This window comes from Neodiprion virginianus, chromosome 4, assembly GCF_021901495.1.
Source record: "Neodiprion virginianus isolate iyNeoVirg1 chromosome 4, iyNeoVirg1.1, whole genome shotgun sequence".
Taxonomy (NCBI): domain Eukaryota; kingdom Metazoa; phylum Arthropoda; class Insecta; order Hymenoptera; family Diprionidae; genus Neodiprion; species Neodiprion virginianus.
This window is the reverse complement of record NC_060880.1, coordinates 34958430-34976959: the sequence shown is the minus strand read 5'-3', so window position 1 is coordinate 34976959 and position 18530 is coordinate 34958430. Positions and strand designations below refer to the sequence as shown.

Genomic DNA, 18530 nt, shown 5'->3' with positions numbered 1-18530 from the left:
GGAGAACGACGCCGGAAATATAAACGCATGGGTATTATTCCTCGACTCTGCGCCGCAGCGTACCTTCGGTCTAGAGAGCTTGCAGCAACACCTTTGTTCACGAAGGATATTATGACGCTTTGTTTTCCCGACTGCAGAAGCATCGTAGACAAGAAGATGAAGTTGGATGGAAAAAACGGTTTAAAATTAAACGGCTAAAAACTGCACGGCGAGTGCGCAGGACGGATTAATTTTGAAAAATATTAAAATCATATTTCCTTGCGTAGCGTTGAAGCGCCCACCTTATCCATCCCATCTCTAACAATAAGCTGTCGGCACGGGCAGCTTTCACTTTGCCTCGTTACTCAGCAACGCCGCTGTTTTTGCCCGCGTAAAAACTTCTCCACGTTGTTACACCGTTGTTCGGATTATTAGTATCTGCAAGCTTCGACCCTTTCTTCCACCCTTCTGTCCCTCGTTGCGGTTCATCGTTGCGAAGCTCGAGTCAAGCTTCTCTGCCGTCGGGGACGTCGTCGGCTTGCAGATAACCGCCAGGTCTGCGGTCTCCAGTCAGCTTTGACCGACCGCTCGGCCTGCGGTTGCTCCTGTCGATTTTCTTGCGCAAAAACATGAGCTTCAGGATCGGCCCGAGCTTCTCATGCACCGTTCCTCTGACCACGACTTATCGTTAGGATAGCTTCACTGTTCGGAGCCGATTGTTTCTCGTCGCGACGAACCCGCTGCTCGATTAATCTCATTGTCGTGAAAACTTTTCTCCGCCAGTTATAGAATATCTCCGAGTTGGCGAGTCAAAGTCCGGATTTCATTTGGTGAAGCGAAGAAAATTGCGGTACAAATTAAGCTCAGCTACGAGACGCCATTTGCTCGACGAAGTCATAAATTTAACAGTTGGAAATCAAGTTGTAAGTGAAAGGCAATTAAATTAACGATTATGGGATATGTACTCTAAAGTACGGAGGCATTAATGGAGATGTGAATCGAAATTATTAAAAACCATTGCGAATACCTTGAAATCACGCGATGGCACTGAAGAAGTCGGGCGTTGAAATTGTTTCGAGTCCCGCACTTAACCTTATGGTAAAGAACTCGAGTCCTTTTAATTCAGTGGTATTCTATCGATCTCTACCTTATCGCGTGTCTTCCTCGATTTTCAGATTGCCAGACGATTTACATTGATTTCCACAAATTTTTTGCGACTTCTTGTGACTTTGTCCAATCCGGAATACACCGAAGATCGCTTGAAGATTATTCAAAATCAATAAAGATCACATTACAAGATAGAAACGAATGTCAACGAATCGAAATAATCCGTTCGATTTCTACAAGCGAACGAATCTTTTTTGTCATCCTTCTTCACACGATGTTGAAAGGAATTCGTGGCTTGATTCCGACGTCCCTAAATTTCAAAGTTCTTGTAAAACATAAAAAGAAAAAAAAAAAAAAAAAAAATGAAAAAAATGAAAGAATTTAAAACGTCCTTTCATTAGGGGATGAGTTATACGTGCACGAATATTGTACACCTCGTTTGTGCTCGCCGATGCGCGCGTGTGTGTGAATGGACTCTGCATCTGTGTCGCGTTTGTGCTCGGTGAAAATCCGTTGCAGAAACGATTACAAGCAGCGCCACGGAGCGTTATGCCGCAACCGTGCAGCAGCAGCAGCAGCAACGCAGCCTGCGCTTCGCGAAGCTCGTGACGAACAATGAGCTGGCAGCAGTTACTGCAGGTTGTAATAACTCAGAGCGATACAAGTTTCCCCATTATTCTAATAATTAGCAGTGGCCATATTTCTTCCAGCAGGCTTGAAGCACCTTGCCGCGGACCCCACAAAGAACGTCGCAAACCGTTTCATCGCTTCCTCGACGTTATACGTCCTACTTTTCGAGTCGGTATAACGTAGCCACCCCTGCGACCGACCGTGCCTCGCTTCCTCGTTTCAAACCCCTCCAGGATTACACACTTTTTACCGTTGAAGATTGTTTACTTTTACAACGGGCGATATAACCGGCCAAATTCTTTCCTCGCTCACTCAAAACCCCCTGAAATTTTTATACAGTCGTAATATACGCACACCGACCTTATTTCCACTCAATTGTTAAGCTCATCCTCTTCGGTCATTTCCTGTGGCACCGAGTCGCGGGGTGGTTCGCAATACGCCGCTGCGAGGGATGACGATGATAAGTCCATCGTCTCGGGGGGTTGGAATTAAGGGAGCGGGAGTTTCTTTGTTCCAAAATCTAATGTACCGGAAGACGCTGGGGATTTCAAAAAACGCGATTAACCGTGAACCGTGTAATCAACAAGATTCGGTTTACCGTGTAACGCATACGCATAATCGCGATAACTCGCATCATTTGCTGCTTTGCTGCAGGTTGAATAAATTTTTAAGCTTTGAATAAATGAAGCGATTCCTGCCCGGTCCCCGGGACTTCCGGCCAAGCAGCCGAGCCCCCCGCGTGTTGGGACATCCGTAGTGGGAATACAGATACTCGCGTAATCTGCTTTCCGGCGGGCGGAAAGTGGCTGCCACCCCCCTTCGCGCCCTTCTCGCCCCCTCGACTGCCCCCTTTCACACCCCCCGAGCCCTTGCTCACGGTTTGCCCGTCGGTCTTATACCTCCTGGAAACAACCCGCGCGGTTACTCACCGCAGCATGCATCTTCCATGAGCTTTACGAGCGTTTAATATCGTAAGCTTAAAGCTCACCCGGTCAGCTCCGTCTCGCCGCTTTCCGCGCCCCGATCTCTCTCCGTCACTCACTCTCATCGTTGCAGTCTTCGATTCCTTGTAGTCAAAGGTATAATATATATTTTTTCAAATTCGTTAGATTATCAGGAAATTTCATTCCGGATATAGCGCGTCCGTTAATTTATTCAATTCTTGATGTTTTGTACCTTATAAACTGCACGGATCTCGGTTAAGGGATGTAGAATATTCACGGTTACACTGTAAAAAAATTATGTTTCGTGCAGTTCCAAGTTCGTACGGGCTCGGGCAAATTGTACTCGAGCTCGTAAAAATTTACACGAATTTCACTCCGCGTAAGAAAATTTCCGCAAACTTTACACGGCTTGGTGGAAATTTACGACGAATGCGTACGGAGTTAAATTGAATCGTGAAAATTTCCACTTCTCCACCAAAATTTGTTAAATTTTAAACGAAAAGAACCGTCAATTTTTAACATTGTATACCTCGGGTCAAAATGATTACAATGCTGCACGATTGAAAGTTGAGAACATGCCGAATTGCGGTGTTTCCGAGACGATCAATCTTTTCATTTCAAAACCATCGATTATCCTTATAAATGTCTACCTTGTTGATGAATTTTTAATATCATCTAGCGGTCTGCAGCTGAATCTTAATTATACCCCCAACTTTAATCGTTCATTCTGCAGCTTCGAAATACTTCGAAATACTCAACAAAATCGAGGTGAACAATCACTCGGCGATTCTGCTGTTCATTTATTTCGCCCTTTCGACAGTTTCCTTGTAAAGCTTTTATTCACTTCGTACCATAGTCCTGACACTTGTAAATTTTCTAACTCGTACATCGTCACTTCGGTGATAAATTTGTAACTTGTATTAGTTTTTTATAAATACTATTTTTTTACCACCAATCTGGCTCGAAGAATTTTGTCCGTCACTTTCATCGGGTACTGCAAAGATTTGCAATCTTGCCGACCACTTTTCACACACCGCGTGGCACGCAATTTACCGCGTGGAAGCCGAATTCACGTGACGCGTTGCAACGCAGCTGCGATCAGCGATCATCCCTTCCGAGTAAAGGTGCAGAGGATATACATCGTTTCGCCAGTTATGTCTTTGGGGCTGCTTCCACCCCTGAACCTCCTGCTTATTTCCTGATCTCGGGTTACCTCTCAAAGTCTCCAGGCGGATTTTCGAGGATTTGTTTAGCGTATGTTCGAGCGCACGATTCCGCCTCATTCGTGCACTACCTATACGTGTTTCTATCCTTCGAAATTTTATGCATAACAAACAAATAAAAAACCGGTTATGAATCTGAGGAAAAAAGAAAGAAGCAAACATAAGAATAACCAGTTTGGTATTCGTAGAAGAACTAAATTTTTTACTTTTTATTGTCTGTTTTGTTTTTCGGTAGCTACGGTTTGGATAAAAAACTACCAATATATCAAACATCTTGTAAGTTTTTTTTTCCCTGTAAATAGATTTACGTCGATACTTGAATCAAACGTTTTCACAAAGATTTAGAAATCGTTCGACTATTTACCCCTCGGATTATCAATATTCACCACTAACGATCACGGGACTTTAACCCACACCGCAATTCCAGTTTCCACAGATATCTCGTTCTGATTTAACAAAGCTGCACGACGGTGATCTTTCGGCGTGGCAAAAAGGCGACTCGAACAGGACCGATATAACGTCGCGATGTAATATGCAGGTATTATGACGGGGAAGGTCGATCCATTTACATCGAGCGGTAACTTCTATTGTAAGGAATAACGAGGCGCAATTTTTGACTCTCCGAGTCTAGCGAACAATATGACGCATTAGGCGAATTGTCCGTTGCGATTGTCCGTTTACCTATGTACGCTACGTGCATGCATGTACACACCTACGCAGGGGCGAAGCGAAGCCCCGTAATCAATGACCGATTTACATTCCGTACTCTCGGGGCGCGCGACTGAAACTTTTAACACCCAGCTGCCAGCCTTTAATGCATCTGCACAGCCGCGCCTCTCCGCAACCTTTGCATTCAATTTTCTGCAGACAATTTACGCCGTTCAGATATATTATAATATTGTCTGCACCGAACGCGTGTTGAAATTATTTGATTTCTTTTTTTCGTTTTCTCCTGGGATTAAAACCCGCGGTAAATCCTTTTGCTGTACCGTGGAGGCATATTGAGATAAAAATTGAGAATGTTTCGATCCAGCAACGTATGACAAGGCGGATTTTTATTTCACCTCGAGATACAACGATACGCACTTTGTTTCAGAAACCGTGTATCGACGTCTTTGTCGAAGTTCGCCGGTCGGGTGAAAAAGGGTTGAACGAAGAACGGCGCGGTGGTATACGTATAACGTGTGTAACAGCGTTGAGAGCAAATTCTTTTTATTTTCTCTTCGTTCGCGGCGAAAAAAAAAAAAACCCTTTGTCCAGGTCACCTGAGCTTCAAGTGCCCGAAAAATCTATATACGTGATACAAGGTTATACGTACACGCCGGGTCACAATGGAAAAGTGAGTTATGTGGTTGAAAACGGCCCGGCGCATGGTTTCAGGTGAAACGAAGTCGGGGACGCGGGACGCTGCTTAACGACACGGGCGGATAGCGGTTAATTGTATTTTTTGCGTCGCTGGGGACGGCCGCAGGCTCCGGAACGAATAGAAGACCGTGGGGGTGAGTCGAAAGGGGTTTGAGTGGCTGCCCCGCAGGCGCCTTCAATATTCATCTGTGTTTTTAGGTACGAGGAATGCTTTTACTGCCCCCCCCCCTCCCCTAACTGAAACAGGAAGAGAAAGAGAGGGAAAGAGAGGAAGAAACGACATTAATCGAGGCTTAAATTTAACCGTCATGTGCAGTCCACGCTCACGTTTTGCCCAAAGCCGAACGCTTCCGGTTCGGAATAACACGTAGTTATTTTCAGAAAACTGACATAAAGAAAGTGGGCCCGTAACGCGATAATACCGTGAATTGAAAAACCAAAAATTAAGGTTCGAAACGGAGGAAGGTAAAATATAACTGCGTTAATTAAAAATTGACCCTCCCCCCCTCCCCTTATTTTTTTGCTCGTTCTTCGCGAGTAAACATTACCTGGAGATTGTTCTCTCGCCAAATCTCGGCGCGAAATTCGTACTCCGCGAGGAGGCGCCATCTGGTGAAAGGATCGCGTACCTACTTGCCTTTCATCCTGCAGCCATGCAGACGTATCAACTTGTATTCCTTTAGCCGCCAGAGTGGTCGAATTGTTGAGAGATGTTAAATTTTAATAAATAAGGGTACGAATTTTCTTACCCTTGAATAGGTTTTTTTTTCTTTTTTTTTTTTTGTAATTAATAGTTGCAAAAGCGTGTTTGCGTGAAAAATGGGTTTTTTCGTCGTAGCGAAGAAAAGTGCAGGAGGTGGTCCGTGACATGCACGTCGTAGGTATGGTGCAGTTGAAGCGGAGTTCGGATCTACGGCTCTGAAGGAGGGGTGGAAAATTAATATTTGAAAATGTAAAAGCGCGGTTAACGAAGCGAAAGATCTAGAGACATCTAATCTGAACCTCGTTAGTAATTCCACGTCTTAAGGTTCCTTCCTTTCACGGAATAAGGATAGAGAGCTGAGGAGAGGCAACTTTACTTACTGCGGAAACGAGACGAGGGGAGGAGTAAAAAGGACGATAAATCCTTGTTACTAATCCTTTTCGCCCTTCATTTTTTATTTACCTAGTAAATTGATGCCCCTCCCTTTCCATCCGCATTTTTATTAATTTCTTAGGAAAAAAGGACGGATCCTGATTGCACGGGCGACCGAAGCTAGCACATTTGTTATATATTAAATATGAATCAACGACTATCCCGTTAACTTACGTGAGCTCAACTCGGCTAACTAGGCACGTAAAATTGGTGGGCAAAATATACCCCAGTCAAATAAATCTTACGCAAATATTATCAAACGAACATTACTCACTCGGAGTTACTTTTTCACGCAAGTACTTGTAACCTTTCTTATTTCCACTCAAATTTAAATTTCTAACCCCGCATGTTTGAATAAATGTTTACTCCTCGCCTTAGCGAGTAGTATTTTTCCAAGAGAGTGCCGCCTCCCGATTACCCGCGCAAAAACCGGAGGATTTTCACTTAACGCAGCGGGTATGCGAAAATCTGAATTTTTCGTTCCACAACTATTCCAGCATCAGCCGAGTAAACGTGGAAACCCACATCCTTGTCCTCAATTTCGAGCCTTACACGTATTACACGTGAATTTCAGACGTATTTTTCTTCCCCTATTTCCTCCGCCTCGTGCTTCCGATACGGATCTCGCTGCGGCGGCGAATTAAATTCCAAATAAGGATGTAAAGGTAAGATAACAACCACCCGTCACGGCTCCTTTTCAGCCCCGCAGCGTTTCGGTCTCGTCGAAAGCACCTGCGAATATCCCACAGGAAACCGGCGACTCGCGGCCGCCGCGAGGTCCGGCATCGAATATACTCCGTTATACGCTGCGGGTACGTGTATATTACACATACGTGTACCGTCCACCTATGTTCGTATTTATCCGGTTAGGGATGCGGAAAAGGGACGACGGAACCGTCGGTTCTATCAGCGCCGGCGGGCAAGCAAGTTTCCTCCTCCTAGCGCCCGATGAATCCGCCGTTTTTTGACGCCCCTCCCCCAAACCCCCTCCAAAATCGAAATCTCATTTACATCCGGTACCAATATCCATAACTCGTCGTGCGTCAGTTGTACCGGCGAAGTGACCGCTCGGCCAGACTCCGCCATTAATCAATTTACCTCCGCTGCCCTGCCGGGTTAATTAACACCGTAACCGTAGAGATCTTTCGAAAGATTCTCAACGCAAATTCCAGCGGGATTGACACGTCCAACGGTTGTACCTTATACCTTCGGGGAGGTGGACGATTCGCTGGATCGTTTGCCGACGCCAGATGGTACGCTGACAGTGATACATGTTCCAAGATTCTAACTGATGGAAATTAATTGGAGAAACCGCGTTGAAGAAAAACCGTGACCAAACAGAGGCGGGGAAATTTTTTGTACGCACACGCTTTATCGGCTGTTGTATTTGAAACGAAATGTTTTTTTATTCAATGCACGTTGTGTTTGTATTTATTTTTGGTCCAAACAGCAGAGAAGTCTGCACAAAGATCGCAGTATTGTTGAGAAATTCGTCTTTGTTTTTTCTGAAAATCAGCTGATTCTTCTTAAATCTTGAGTTAGAAAAATTCGAAATTTAGTTTCTTTTTTCTGTTCATCTCGTATTCTCATAAACTTCATAAACTTCTTCAATTCCTCAAGTTTTTCATCTCCACTTGTTACACTCGTAAAATTTCGAAAATCGGGACATTCACCGTGACAGAAAATTCGTTCCCCCATTATGAAACCAGTTGTGTCTTTGTTCGGGTAAGAGTCACAAATATTGTGAAAATTCACCCAAAATTACGAAATAATTTTGAAAAGAATTTCGAATTGAGACGCACCCCCGAGAAAAGAAAACAACAGATTATTTCGACCTCGTGCCGAGTGAGTTTCAAATGTTTTTGTTTCAACGGCGAACGAATTAAGGGTGGGTCGAGGGTGAAAGAGATGAAAATTTTGGGGTTGACGTACCGAGAATGAAGCGTCGAACAACGAGGCTTCAAACGTAGAGTGCGTGGATCACGCGGGCAGGTACGTGTATAGGTAGTACATGTACCTGTACCCACATGAATGTTCGTTCAACGTGAACGAGAAGGGTTGGCAGGGCGGAGGGGGGTGGAGGGCAGGTGCAGTGCATGAGCAGATAAACGGAAGCTAGGCGCGGTTTATTCAACGGGATGAACGGAGGCACCGGTCGAAAACCTGTCGAGCCGAAAACAATCGTTCTACTGCTTCGCAAACAATATCCTTGCCCCCCCCCCCCCCCCCCCCCCCATCAAAGCCATCAACTTAGGTATTTATCTATGCAAATTTTCAATCAATCGCCTGCAGCTCGTTTCGTTCGATTTGGTTTCGTCGGCGGCGAAGCTAACGTTCAAAACGGTCGGACGAGTATCCGAACTCTCCCTACGAGTATGCCTATGTAGTTATAAACATGTAACAACAGAGTCAGGGACACGAATTGAATGAACTCCCGCGAGGGGGATAAACAAACTTTCCCGTCTGTTTTATTATTTTTTCTCTCTTTCGAAATTTCCTACCACCTAACAGGCGCTATAATTCTAGTTTTGTCGCTTGTGCGTCTCTCTGTGTTTCTATTTTTCTTTTTCTTTTTTTGTCCCACTCTTTTTATTATTTTTGCTCGCTCACTCGCGCGTGTTTTATTGACGCACGCCGCCGCTTAATAGATTTGCCATACCCCGCGGCCTCACGTTGGGGACAATGCCGTATGTAGGAGGGAACGCGTTTGTTTCCGCTCCGCAGCATCATCCCGACGAGTACCTTTCAACCTCTGCCCGCCTACGCGTGGCTAGGCATGTAGGTACTTCTACGTTGTACCAATACCCGGACAATGCGCTTTTTCCTACCCTTGCGGCGAAGTCACGTAGTTGGGTAGAATGGGAGGGTCATCAACCGCGTATACTCGATTAGTTACGTTACGTAGAAGTTTTCATTTTCATGACCTATTGCTCCCTGCTACCTCATTCGTCTGTGATTCAGGATCGGAATTTTATCATTTTTTCACCGCGCGTGCATTCCTCAAGCTCCGACAACGCACGGCCCTATGTATTGTACAGAAATAGTTTAGCGGCTGGTTTTTCTCTTCGTTGTCCGCATATTTTAGCGTTAAGTAAAACGATGCTATCGGTTATTATATCCAGGCTTATGGATCGTTACCCATCTGTATTTGATTGTGAGTATGTACGCGAAAAGTTTTACCGCGAGAAAAACTACCGACATGCTGCCTGATTTGTTTGGGAAAACTTTTATACGTCGTGCGCACGATTTCATCCACGCACCGCAGCATCAAAAGTTGCAGACATGCAACGGCGCATCGGTGAATTTTACAAACGTTCGTTGCGAGGGTAGGAAGATTCATCCGTATATAACTAAATTAATTAGCTCGCTCAACGGCCAAGTGGTCATTTCATTCCGCGCAGCCAACCGCGTTGGTTCTGCGTATGTAACGTCAAGTTCGAAGCTTGTGTAATTCACTGGTTCTTTTACTCTAGTCTTTCATAGCTGCGGGTGAAAAGTTTTTTTTAAACGTGAAAACTTTCCGCCAGCAGGAGCGTCTGTTCAACAACTTCGCGAATCATACTCATGCATAATATTCGAGTATGTACTCACATCGACGGCTTTGAACGCGCGGGCTCTCAACTTTTTTACGGCATAACGCGGTCAGTTATTATAACCATCTGCACACCGTGCTCGTGAAAGATAATGAAATTTTATCGCGTATAATCACCCTGCCTGCTTACAGCCGCTAGGAATTGCTAATAAACTTGGTATTTTCCTTTGTTTTTGTCTTGTTATATTTAGCGGTACTTTGTATGGGTATACACTATACATATATATATAACATATCCGCCGTAGTTTACGGGTGCCAGTATGGCGCCTTCTGCACGAGGCTAAGATTTTCTTTCGTGAATTTATTGACGATACATTTGTTGGCTAGGTCAATGTGAAATCAATCCGATGTCACATTCTATTTTACTTGTACGTTAACCACGATTTTTGTCGTTTGTGCAACCCTCAGCATCGACTACGAGCGCGCATCTAAGTAATGAATAAAACTAAAGACCCTTGATCACGAGGCTTCTTGTGCTACCCATTCGCCGATACGCTTCGTATCGATCGGTAAATGGAAAAGTCGGATAGAATCTATGCGGACAAATGACGATTGTACTTTGGCCGGAAATCGTAGCCGTATTTACGACGTCACGTGGCCGTTAGGAAGAGCCGCGGATCAGTGAGCTGGGCGTACGAACAAATTGGTGTCTATAAAGACATTTGGACGGGAATTACAAATGGAAATGGAAAATACCCGAAACACTCTGATGAGAATGGAAAGAAGTGCAAGAAAATTGGTCGTGTTCTATATAATAACGTGCAGTATGAGGGGTGGATAAACTGCTAATGGTTGGGGGAAAAATGGAAGTGATCAATTGTTACACTTTTTACAGTGGACGCGCAATATTGAGTTTCCTCATCTTTTATTTGTCGAATACGTTATTTTTCTGTCATTTCGTCAGTATCGCGGTACTTTTCGTGTCCGTCTATCCAGACATATTAGTTTCAGCCGTTGCTCGAACCTTTTTACAAATCACATCTACGCTTCCATTATCCACTCAAACTATCTGTTTCACATTTATTTTACCTCCTGTAACAGTTTTTGCTTCTCACGTAGAATTCGCGCGAGCTTGCACTTTGCCCCTTTACACTCTAATTCGAATCCACCTGGCGTGTGCAGGATTATAGCGAAGTTACGGCAGGTCGTAGTGGAATATCAAGGATAGAACCAGGGAGCGAAGAGCCGATAATATCCTCGCTCGACGGGATATCCGCAGACTTTACGCGACGCGTACGATTGGTGCGTGAATGTATGCGGATGTATATCGGGAACACCACCGACAAACGGACGGAAATATCCGTCGAGTGCTTTCGTATTCTCACGCGCGTCGTTCTCGTAGAAGGTGACGCGTAAAGCATGCCGTCGGAATCGTATCCATTGTCAGGGTAATCCAACGACCAACAAGTGTTCCCCTGAAATTCAGAGCCAATTTTCACCATTCGGATATACACCGACAATGCAACTACCGTCACGGCGAATAGCCTAGCCTTCGAAGATCCTCGCGGTTGGTTCACCGAAATCATCCAGGTTTATCCGTTCAATCGGCTCTCTTATATATCTACCCGCAGCGATTTCATTCAACAGCTCTTCACGCTGCAGCTGCCACCTTCTCTTTTGTGATTCGAGGGTGGCTTTCCTATCCCATTTTATTTCACCGATTCGCATGTAATACCGGATCGTTTTTTTATACGTACAAGTTTCAATTTGTTTAGTTAATAAAACCGACGGCATGCGGAAAGTAGGTATATGTTCATCGTTTAACGTGTACTAAACAGTCTGTTGGAGTTACGTTAACGAATCTTAATTCTTTCAACTGGACAATATCGAATATCAAAATTGCTCCAACCTTTGTTGAAAAAAAAAAAAAACAATTTTCTTGGACACGATGATCATCCTTATAGAATTAGATCCGACGGATTATTTTTTCCTCGTGGTTGACATTGAAAACTGTGAGCCACCCTTGTACGCCGCCTATAGCTGGGCGTAGGTACCAGGCGTACGCCTAAGTGCGGGGATTATGCTGCGGGTGAGGCGGGATGGCACGTGAAGGTAGAAGGTAATAACGGGCATGCGTATAATCCAAGTTGATTACAAGTGGGTGCCTAGCCGCGTATAGGAAAATCAGGCCGCCCACATGACAAACTTCATCGCAGCCCGGGCTGGCGCGTTTCGTATTATATATAAAATATGCACCCCGCCGTGTCTTGGTCCCCGTACCACCTTTCCCGCAGTTCCAGCCTGCCGCCTCTGAAAATTAATCAGCAACCCTTCCATCTTTATTCCACGCCCCGCGTCAGAACGGCGCTCCTTATCCCGGCACCCTTCGCTGAATCGCAACGCACCTGCACCTGAAACCGGACGAAAACACGTCGCGTTCTTTACGTGCAGCTAAATCTGTGTCGTCGTAACTTATCCTCCTTCCCCTCGTTTTAGTCCCGCCAGGTGTTACTGATTTTAAAATGCAACGAGGCCGGAAGTCAATGCAACAATACATCAATGAAAAATATACGTGTATCATTTATCAACAAATATACAGTATAAGATCAAGAAAGCGAACGAAGCCAAGCAAGGTTCTTACATTTATAGGTGGAGCCTACATTTTACCTCATATATATATATTATACGGTTCTAAACATTATTTCATTTGTTATTTACAAGTTTATCCTTGGTTTTCTCTCAGTGGTGAACAAATTGTGCAAAGTTCTCCTGATTCTCTTCTATTTTCAACGCGCGAAAATGATTACTATCAAAAGATGCAGCAGCAAGACCACAGATGTCTTAAAAAGACATTGAGATCCCGTGCTCCGCCCATCAGATCCTTCAGAGTTGTCCTTTTCTGGTATTATTAATAATTTGTCATTTAGGTTGGTCCAGAACTTCATTCTGTCCGGATAAAATTCCTCCTTCATTGTGAAATTTGCATCTTGCGTGAACTCGTTATAGGCATGTCCCTCCGTATAAGGTTCCCACTCAGGCATGTACGACAGAACGGGGACTCTGCAAGACGTTAGAAAATGCGTATTAAACTCCTCCCGTTCTGAATGATAATTTCAATCTCTACTTGCTTATATTCAACGGTCTCGATGTTTTGCCAAAGCCGATGGCCTCGAATTGCTTTTGGTTCGGTAAAATGACCTCGTTTCTATCCGTTAATATTTATCGATTTATTCGTTTGCCTTCAATGCGAATCATGTGTCTACAGTCGCGCTTTTGTCCCGGTTAGTTGTTTTACGCATGTATCATTGTAGGTAATTTTTTTTTCTATCGTACACGACAAATCTTCCGACGCACGGTAAAACATGTTATCCTTACTCACCCATTCTTTGTGAAGTTCGCCCACATTTCAGTAACATAGTACTTCATTGAGGTATCGTTCGAAGTGTCACTCAGCTGCAGGTCGTTCGCGTGCAATTCGTTGAGCAGTGAGAAAAGGTAATTTAAATCGTCTCCGTGACAGACACCTAATATCCAACATAATCACACCGTCGAGAATAAGTTGCGCTTGGTAAATTATGGATGATAGGTACTATATTTTACCGGAGTTACGGTGCCGAGCATACGTACCGTAATTTTTCAGATCATCGTCTTTCTGAGTTGCGGTGAAAGTGCCGATATAGTTGAATTTGTAAAAATATACAGGAGACTTCATTTTTTTCGCCTGGATCGATACCGCGTTGTGAACCGGCCAATTGACCACGGCGTCTCCAGCAAACTGCGATCGAAACACAGTTCATCAAATCTTACCGTCTCTGTATTTCTGGTAATGGGGCTGGTTCTACAGAAATACATCCTAAGGAGTAAAAGTTCGACGGAGAATATCCTACAGGACCTTTCTTGACAAATTTTATCCTACAGTGTATAGTTTGGCAAAAATTTTATTTTATCATGATATAAAAGTGATATAAAAAAATCTACACAAGTTCAGAATTACTCGTGTGGAAAGTGCATTTAAGGGAATCCTGGCACCTTTAAGATGACTGTGAATTAGGCAATATTCGAAATTACAACACAGAATACAAACAAAATTAAGTTAGGCTTCATTTTCTTTAGGACCGCAATATATAGGACTGCACTCCGTAGAATAAAACTCCGGTAAAAAAGATTGTTTTGATCTTTTCAGATTAAACGTTTTCCGTAGGACCACACTTTGTAGGATTTTTCGTTCATTAGGATCGCATACTGTAGAATAAAATGTAGAAAAGGTCCCCGTAGTGTAATCTCTCTAGGATTTTTACCCTGTAAGATAGATTTCTCTGGTACAGGAGGCCGGACTACACTAATAAATTTACCAATCGACTCACCTCGATAAAGTTCGTCGCACAATTAATTGCTACGTTATCGTCGAAGTAGAAATTTAACAGCTCATTTGCGTATTTGGTCGTGTTCTTCACAGAATATTCGCAGTTTGTTACGGCCTTGACGATTTCCTCAAAGTTTTCGGTCAGCTCCCAGTGACACAGTGATTCGTTTTTATGAAATACTTGAAAAATAATGATACATAAATTCATAAATCGTGAAACTCGTCTCACAAGGCGCAGGTGGTGATCCTACGTTACTTACGAATAGTTACCACGAGGCCTTCGTCAGCAACAACACCGGTTAGCCACGGAATGTCGCGAGCTTTTCCCTCCGACATGAGCGTTTGCGGATGATCAGTGATGACGGCCTCATCGGACTCCGGCTCGTCCGTAGGACCGAATCTGTTCCATCCTCTGACTATCTGAAAGACTCCGAGCTATTATTTCACCTTAAATTAGCGCCGACTTGAATCCCGACGCGCGCAAGGTTTGCCAATCGAATAGAATGAGAATGCCACTCGTCGAGTGGACCGTCACGTGTTTCAGAACTTGAAAATTTCCCATTCCTAGCCGACACCCGTTTGTTGGTTCACGCCGCTCTCGTCGTTTTGTGTTCCGTTAGTCTCATTGCCCTTGACGCATGTTCACGTAAACATATGGGAGTCTCATATATCTCTATATTTAAACACGCGTTACGTCAGTGCAACGGTTGTGCTGCAAACGGCAGTCGACCTTGGGTTCGAGTCTCTGCTAATTGCTCATTAGCCCGACTCGAAACTGGGAGCATCGTAGTTACGATAGTCGCAATGTCGAGTCGGTGATGCGTAACCCTGAGTTCTTCAAAACGGAAGAGACTAACCGGAACAATGATACGATCGTTAAGCACCTTACCTCGAGGTCATCTTCGTTGCTCGTGAAGTTCTCAATTTTCCGCAGACACTGAACAATTTCCCACTTGGTGTCGCGGGTGCAGTTTAAAGATGCGGCAAACTCCAAAGACGTATTTACCGCCGTGGCGTGCAAGCGGTAGGACCAGGGCATGTGGGCCGCTCCACTCTGTGTTATGTATCTGTGAAACAGACCTTCAGATTTTTCCGAGAGGGCCAGCAAATGGACAGCACCAGCGCCCAGACCGTGCCCCATCAGGGTTACTCTGTTATGGTCACCCCCGAAGGCCGCTACATTCTCCTGAATCCACCTAAGCGCTTCCAGGATATCCTTCAGGCCGTTGTTACCCGGGGCAACGTGGTTGCCGGTGGTGAAAAAGCCTACGAATATTTTCAGAGGAATTTTTCTTAGCAAGAAACGCACAGTTACCATGCGGCGATAAGCGTTTTAACCTGATTTGGGTATTCAGTCAGCTGTGTACGATCAATTTCGACCGCCACCCTCGGCAATAGCAACTTTGGTCGATTTCCGAACAACTTTCTACCAGGCGAAAAACAACTTTCGGAATTGCCGTGCCGTAAATAATTCAAACTACTTTGATACCACCTCTCAATCGAGACAACGGGCAGTCCAAGCGGTCGCATGGCTTTGTCCCACGACATTCAGAAACTCATTTTACCAACTCGCCCAAAGTTAACCCCGTTCTTGGTATGGCTAACGAGTTGACCGAACAAACCTTGACGGAACTAGTGTATCCGAATTTTTATCAGCTGAATTCTGTTGGGTAATTCGACTGTTGCGTGGCTAAAAGAGGGTGCGCGTCGTGGTCAACATCTGGTACAGATGTAGGTTCTCGCGCACTATACCCGGAGGGTAAAACATCGGAGAGTTGAGTCTATTTACGGTCATTCTTAGTCCAGAGTTAATAATTATCGTGCGTCTTTTCATGCTCACCAAAAAAATCAAGACGATAGTTCACGGTGATCAAAATTATGTCATGTTCGAGGAGGTAGTCTGGCTTATAAAGGGAATTATCGTTATTTCCGAAGATATCGTTAATGACGAACACCATCACGGCCCGTTTCGTTGAGTTAATCTCGCGCTTGGAGTTTTGGATTTCCTAAAATCGGACAAGTTCGTATTTTATTAATCAACCACTACAACCAAACGCAATATCTTTCATGTTCAAGTTATTTTTACTTGGCGGGTGAATATGTTCAAGTATAGGCAATCCTCGCTCCCTTTCCCGGATCCTTCGATTGATAAACAGGGCCCACGGTATTGTGTAGCATTTCGTCCTCTTCGCCAGTGATCCGTCCATGGTACTGGTTTCTACGTGGAAAAGAATGCAGATTCTTAGCTCGAAATTCCAGTCAACAAAACAGACCAATATTTTCACTGAGTGGATTTATTTTTCTATTTGCAAAGAAATCGTGGCGAGTTCAAGTTTTATACTGGACAAAATATGGTCGGATACTATACGGGTAGAATATGATCAAAGTTCACGTATCTAACTATGCATGATTTCCCATTACAATTAACCATAAATGCTATTTAACACCGTGGGTTATTCTAAGTGAGACCATTCAACAATTAACATCCGAAGCCCTGCGTGATCACAATTTATGGTTCAGGGGTTAACCACAATTCAATTTCACTCTAACGCACTTGACCTTAGGTCGGCGAAACTGGAGAAAAATTCCAAGGGTTGCTCGCCGACGTCGCGTGACCTACGTAATCGCTGAAATCTCGCGTTTTATACTTTGAATGAAAATTTTGAACCTTGAATCGCAGATGGTCAACAGGCTTTTCGGCATAAGGAATCCCAAGGAAACTGGCAATGGGTTGTTTCGAGACGGTTTCAGTCCAGACTCCTACGTAGGTTCCGTATTGCGTTGTCACCCGGGGTGGCAGTCGATTATGGCTCCATACTATTCCCAGCGAAATAAACATCACAATCACACTGCGCCACATTTTATTCACTGTCAAATTCGACCCTTCACTACAATAACTCGCGGCTTAGAGACAAATGATCGGCATCACAGGAGAGCGAAAGGAAAACCAACTTGCCTCCAATATCACAAAGCGACCGACTGTGACTATGAGAGAATTCCCGCTGCTACCGATCACGTTGAGTTTGGTAGTGTGTGCTTTACGTAATTCTACCAAAATGTACACAAGCTGATATCACACCGGAATATACAAGTGTTGAACCTCAATCAACTCGTACGCTAACATCTCGTTTGCGACATTGTTGTTTCAATGGAGTTGGGTAATTTTTATGACCTACCGGATCATATTCGCTTAATTTATCCAACGATAAACAACAAGGTAGCTTCCCAGGCGTATATTCTCCGCTGTTTATCCAATGTCAAAGATGTTAAAAATGTCAAAAATATGACAAATTTAAAAGATCTTGCCATCGTTAATTGATACGAATTCTTTCCATTCTTTCAACGGCAAAGTTAATTCATGAAAATTTTATCCGTGATTGTTGAACTTTTCATTCTAACTATTATATATTGCGATTCAGTTGGAACATGGAAGTTCGTTTCTGTATTCGGTCATACGATCGACCGGTTTCCGCAATCTACTTCGCAATATTGAATAATACGTACGGAAACACCTTGGAATATTGCACAAAGCAAACCGCCGGTGATACGCGTTACATATGCGTGAGGGTTGAACTACGCTAGCGGGTCGAGATGAGCGGTTGGACGTTGTCCACTTGTGACTACACGAATAGCGGTTCGTCCTGTTTCTCTTGTAATCAAGTTCCATCTCTGTTGATTTGGTCTCTCGTCCATGGCGTACCTACTCTCCTCGCTCGGAAATTAATCACTGTGTTCAATTAAAGATCCTCCGTCAAAGCGGTTAGCAATCATCTAACGCCGAAAGTTTCCGACCTATTTCGACTAAAAACAGTCATCCCTCTGCTTCACTTCCACAACGATAGTGCTAACAATAAAGATCCGAAGAAGCTGGAAACGTAACGGAAATGCAAATCTCCAACTGTAGCATATTTTTTCAAGTCTATCGGTCGCAAGTCTTTTCCAAAAATAAAGAAACAAAAATAAAAAAGACGAACCATACGTTCGAGGAGTGATTTCATTGCCCAAAAGTACTCGCAAGGAGAAAAAAATAAATTTCCAAGCATTGACTTGTTCTGGTCCCTTCTGTGCTGTGTAGCGTCAAAAAATGACCCTATGTTTCGGAGAAACGTAAGCAGCTTATCTTCCGTATTAGGCGGTAAACACATGTTGAGCACTTACCCGAATCCCCTTTACGAACGTAACAGAAACGCGTCCAACGTTGCAGACATAGATTCCGGGCCGAAGCGCACTCCATAAATTCGCGCTTAAGTAA

The 18530-nt window shown here is 44.1% G+C and overlaps 2 protein-coding genes across 2 annotated transcripts in view; one reads left to right on the top strand and one right to left on the bottom strand.

The window, feature by feature from the left end:
* Positions 1 to 18530, top strand: part of LOC124302987 (polypyrimidine tract-binding protein 1) — a 350109-nt gene that overhangs the window by 60911 nt on the left and 270668 nt on the right. The gene's annotated exons all lie outside the window — the stretch shown is intronic.
* On the bottom strand, positions 12472 to 17301 carry LOC124302989 (esterase FE4-like). Its single transcript, XM_046759633.1, has 9 exons — positions 16947 to 17301; positions 16365 to 16496; positions 16119 to 16284; positions 15168 to 15544; positions 14539 to 14698; positions 14280 to 14458; positions 13543 to 13690; positions 13295 to 13439; positions 12472 to 12975 (listed from the first exon to the last, which is right to left on the bottom strand). Exons 1-9 carry the CDS (start codon positions 17136 to 17138, stop codon positions 12702 to 12704), a joined length of 1773 nt encoding a protein of 590 aa, XP_046615589.1. The 5' UTR covers positions 17139 to 17301; the 3' UTR covers positions 12472 to 12701.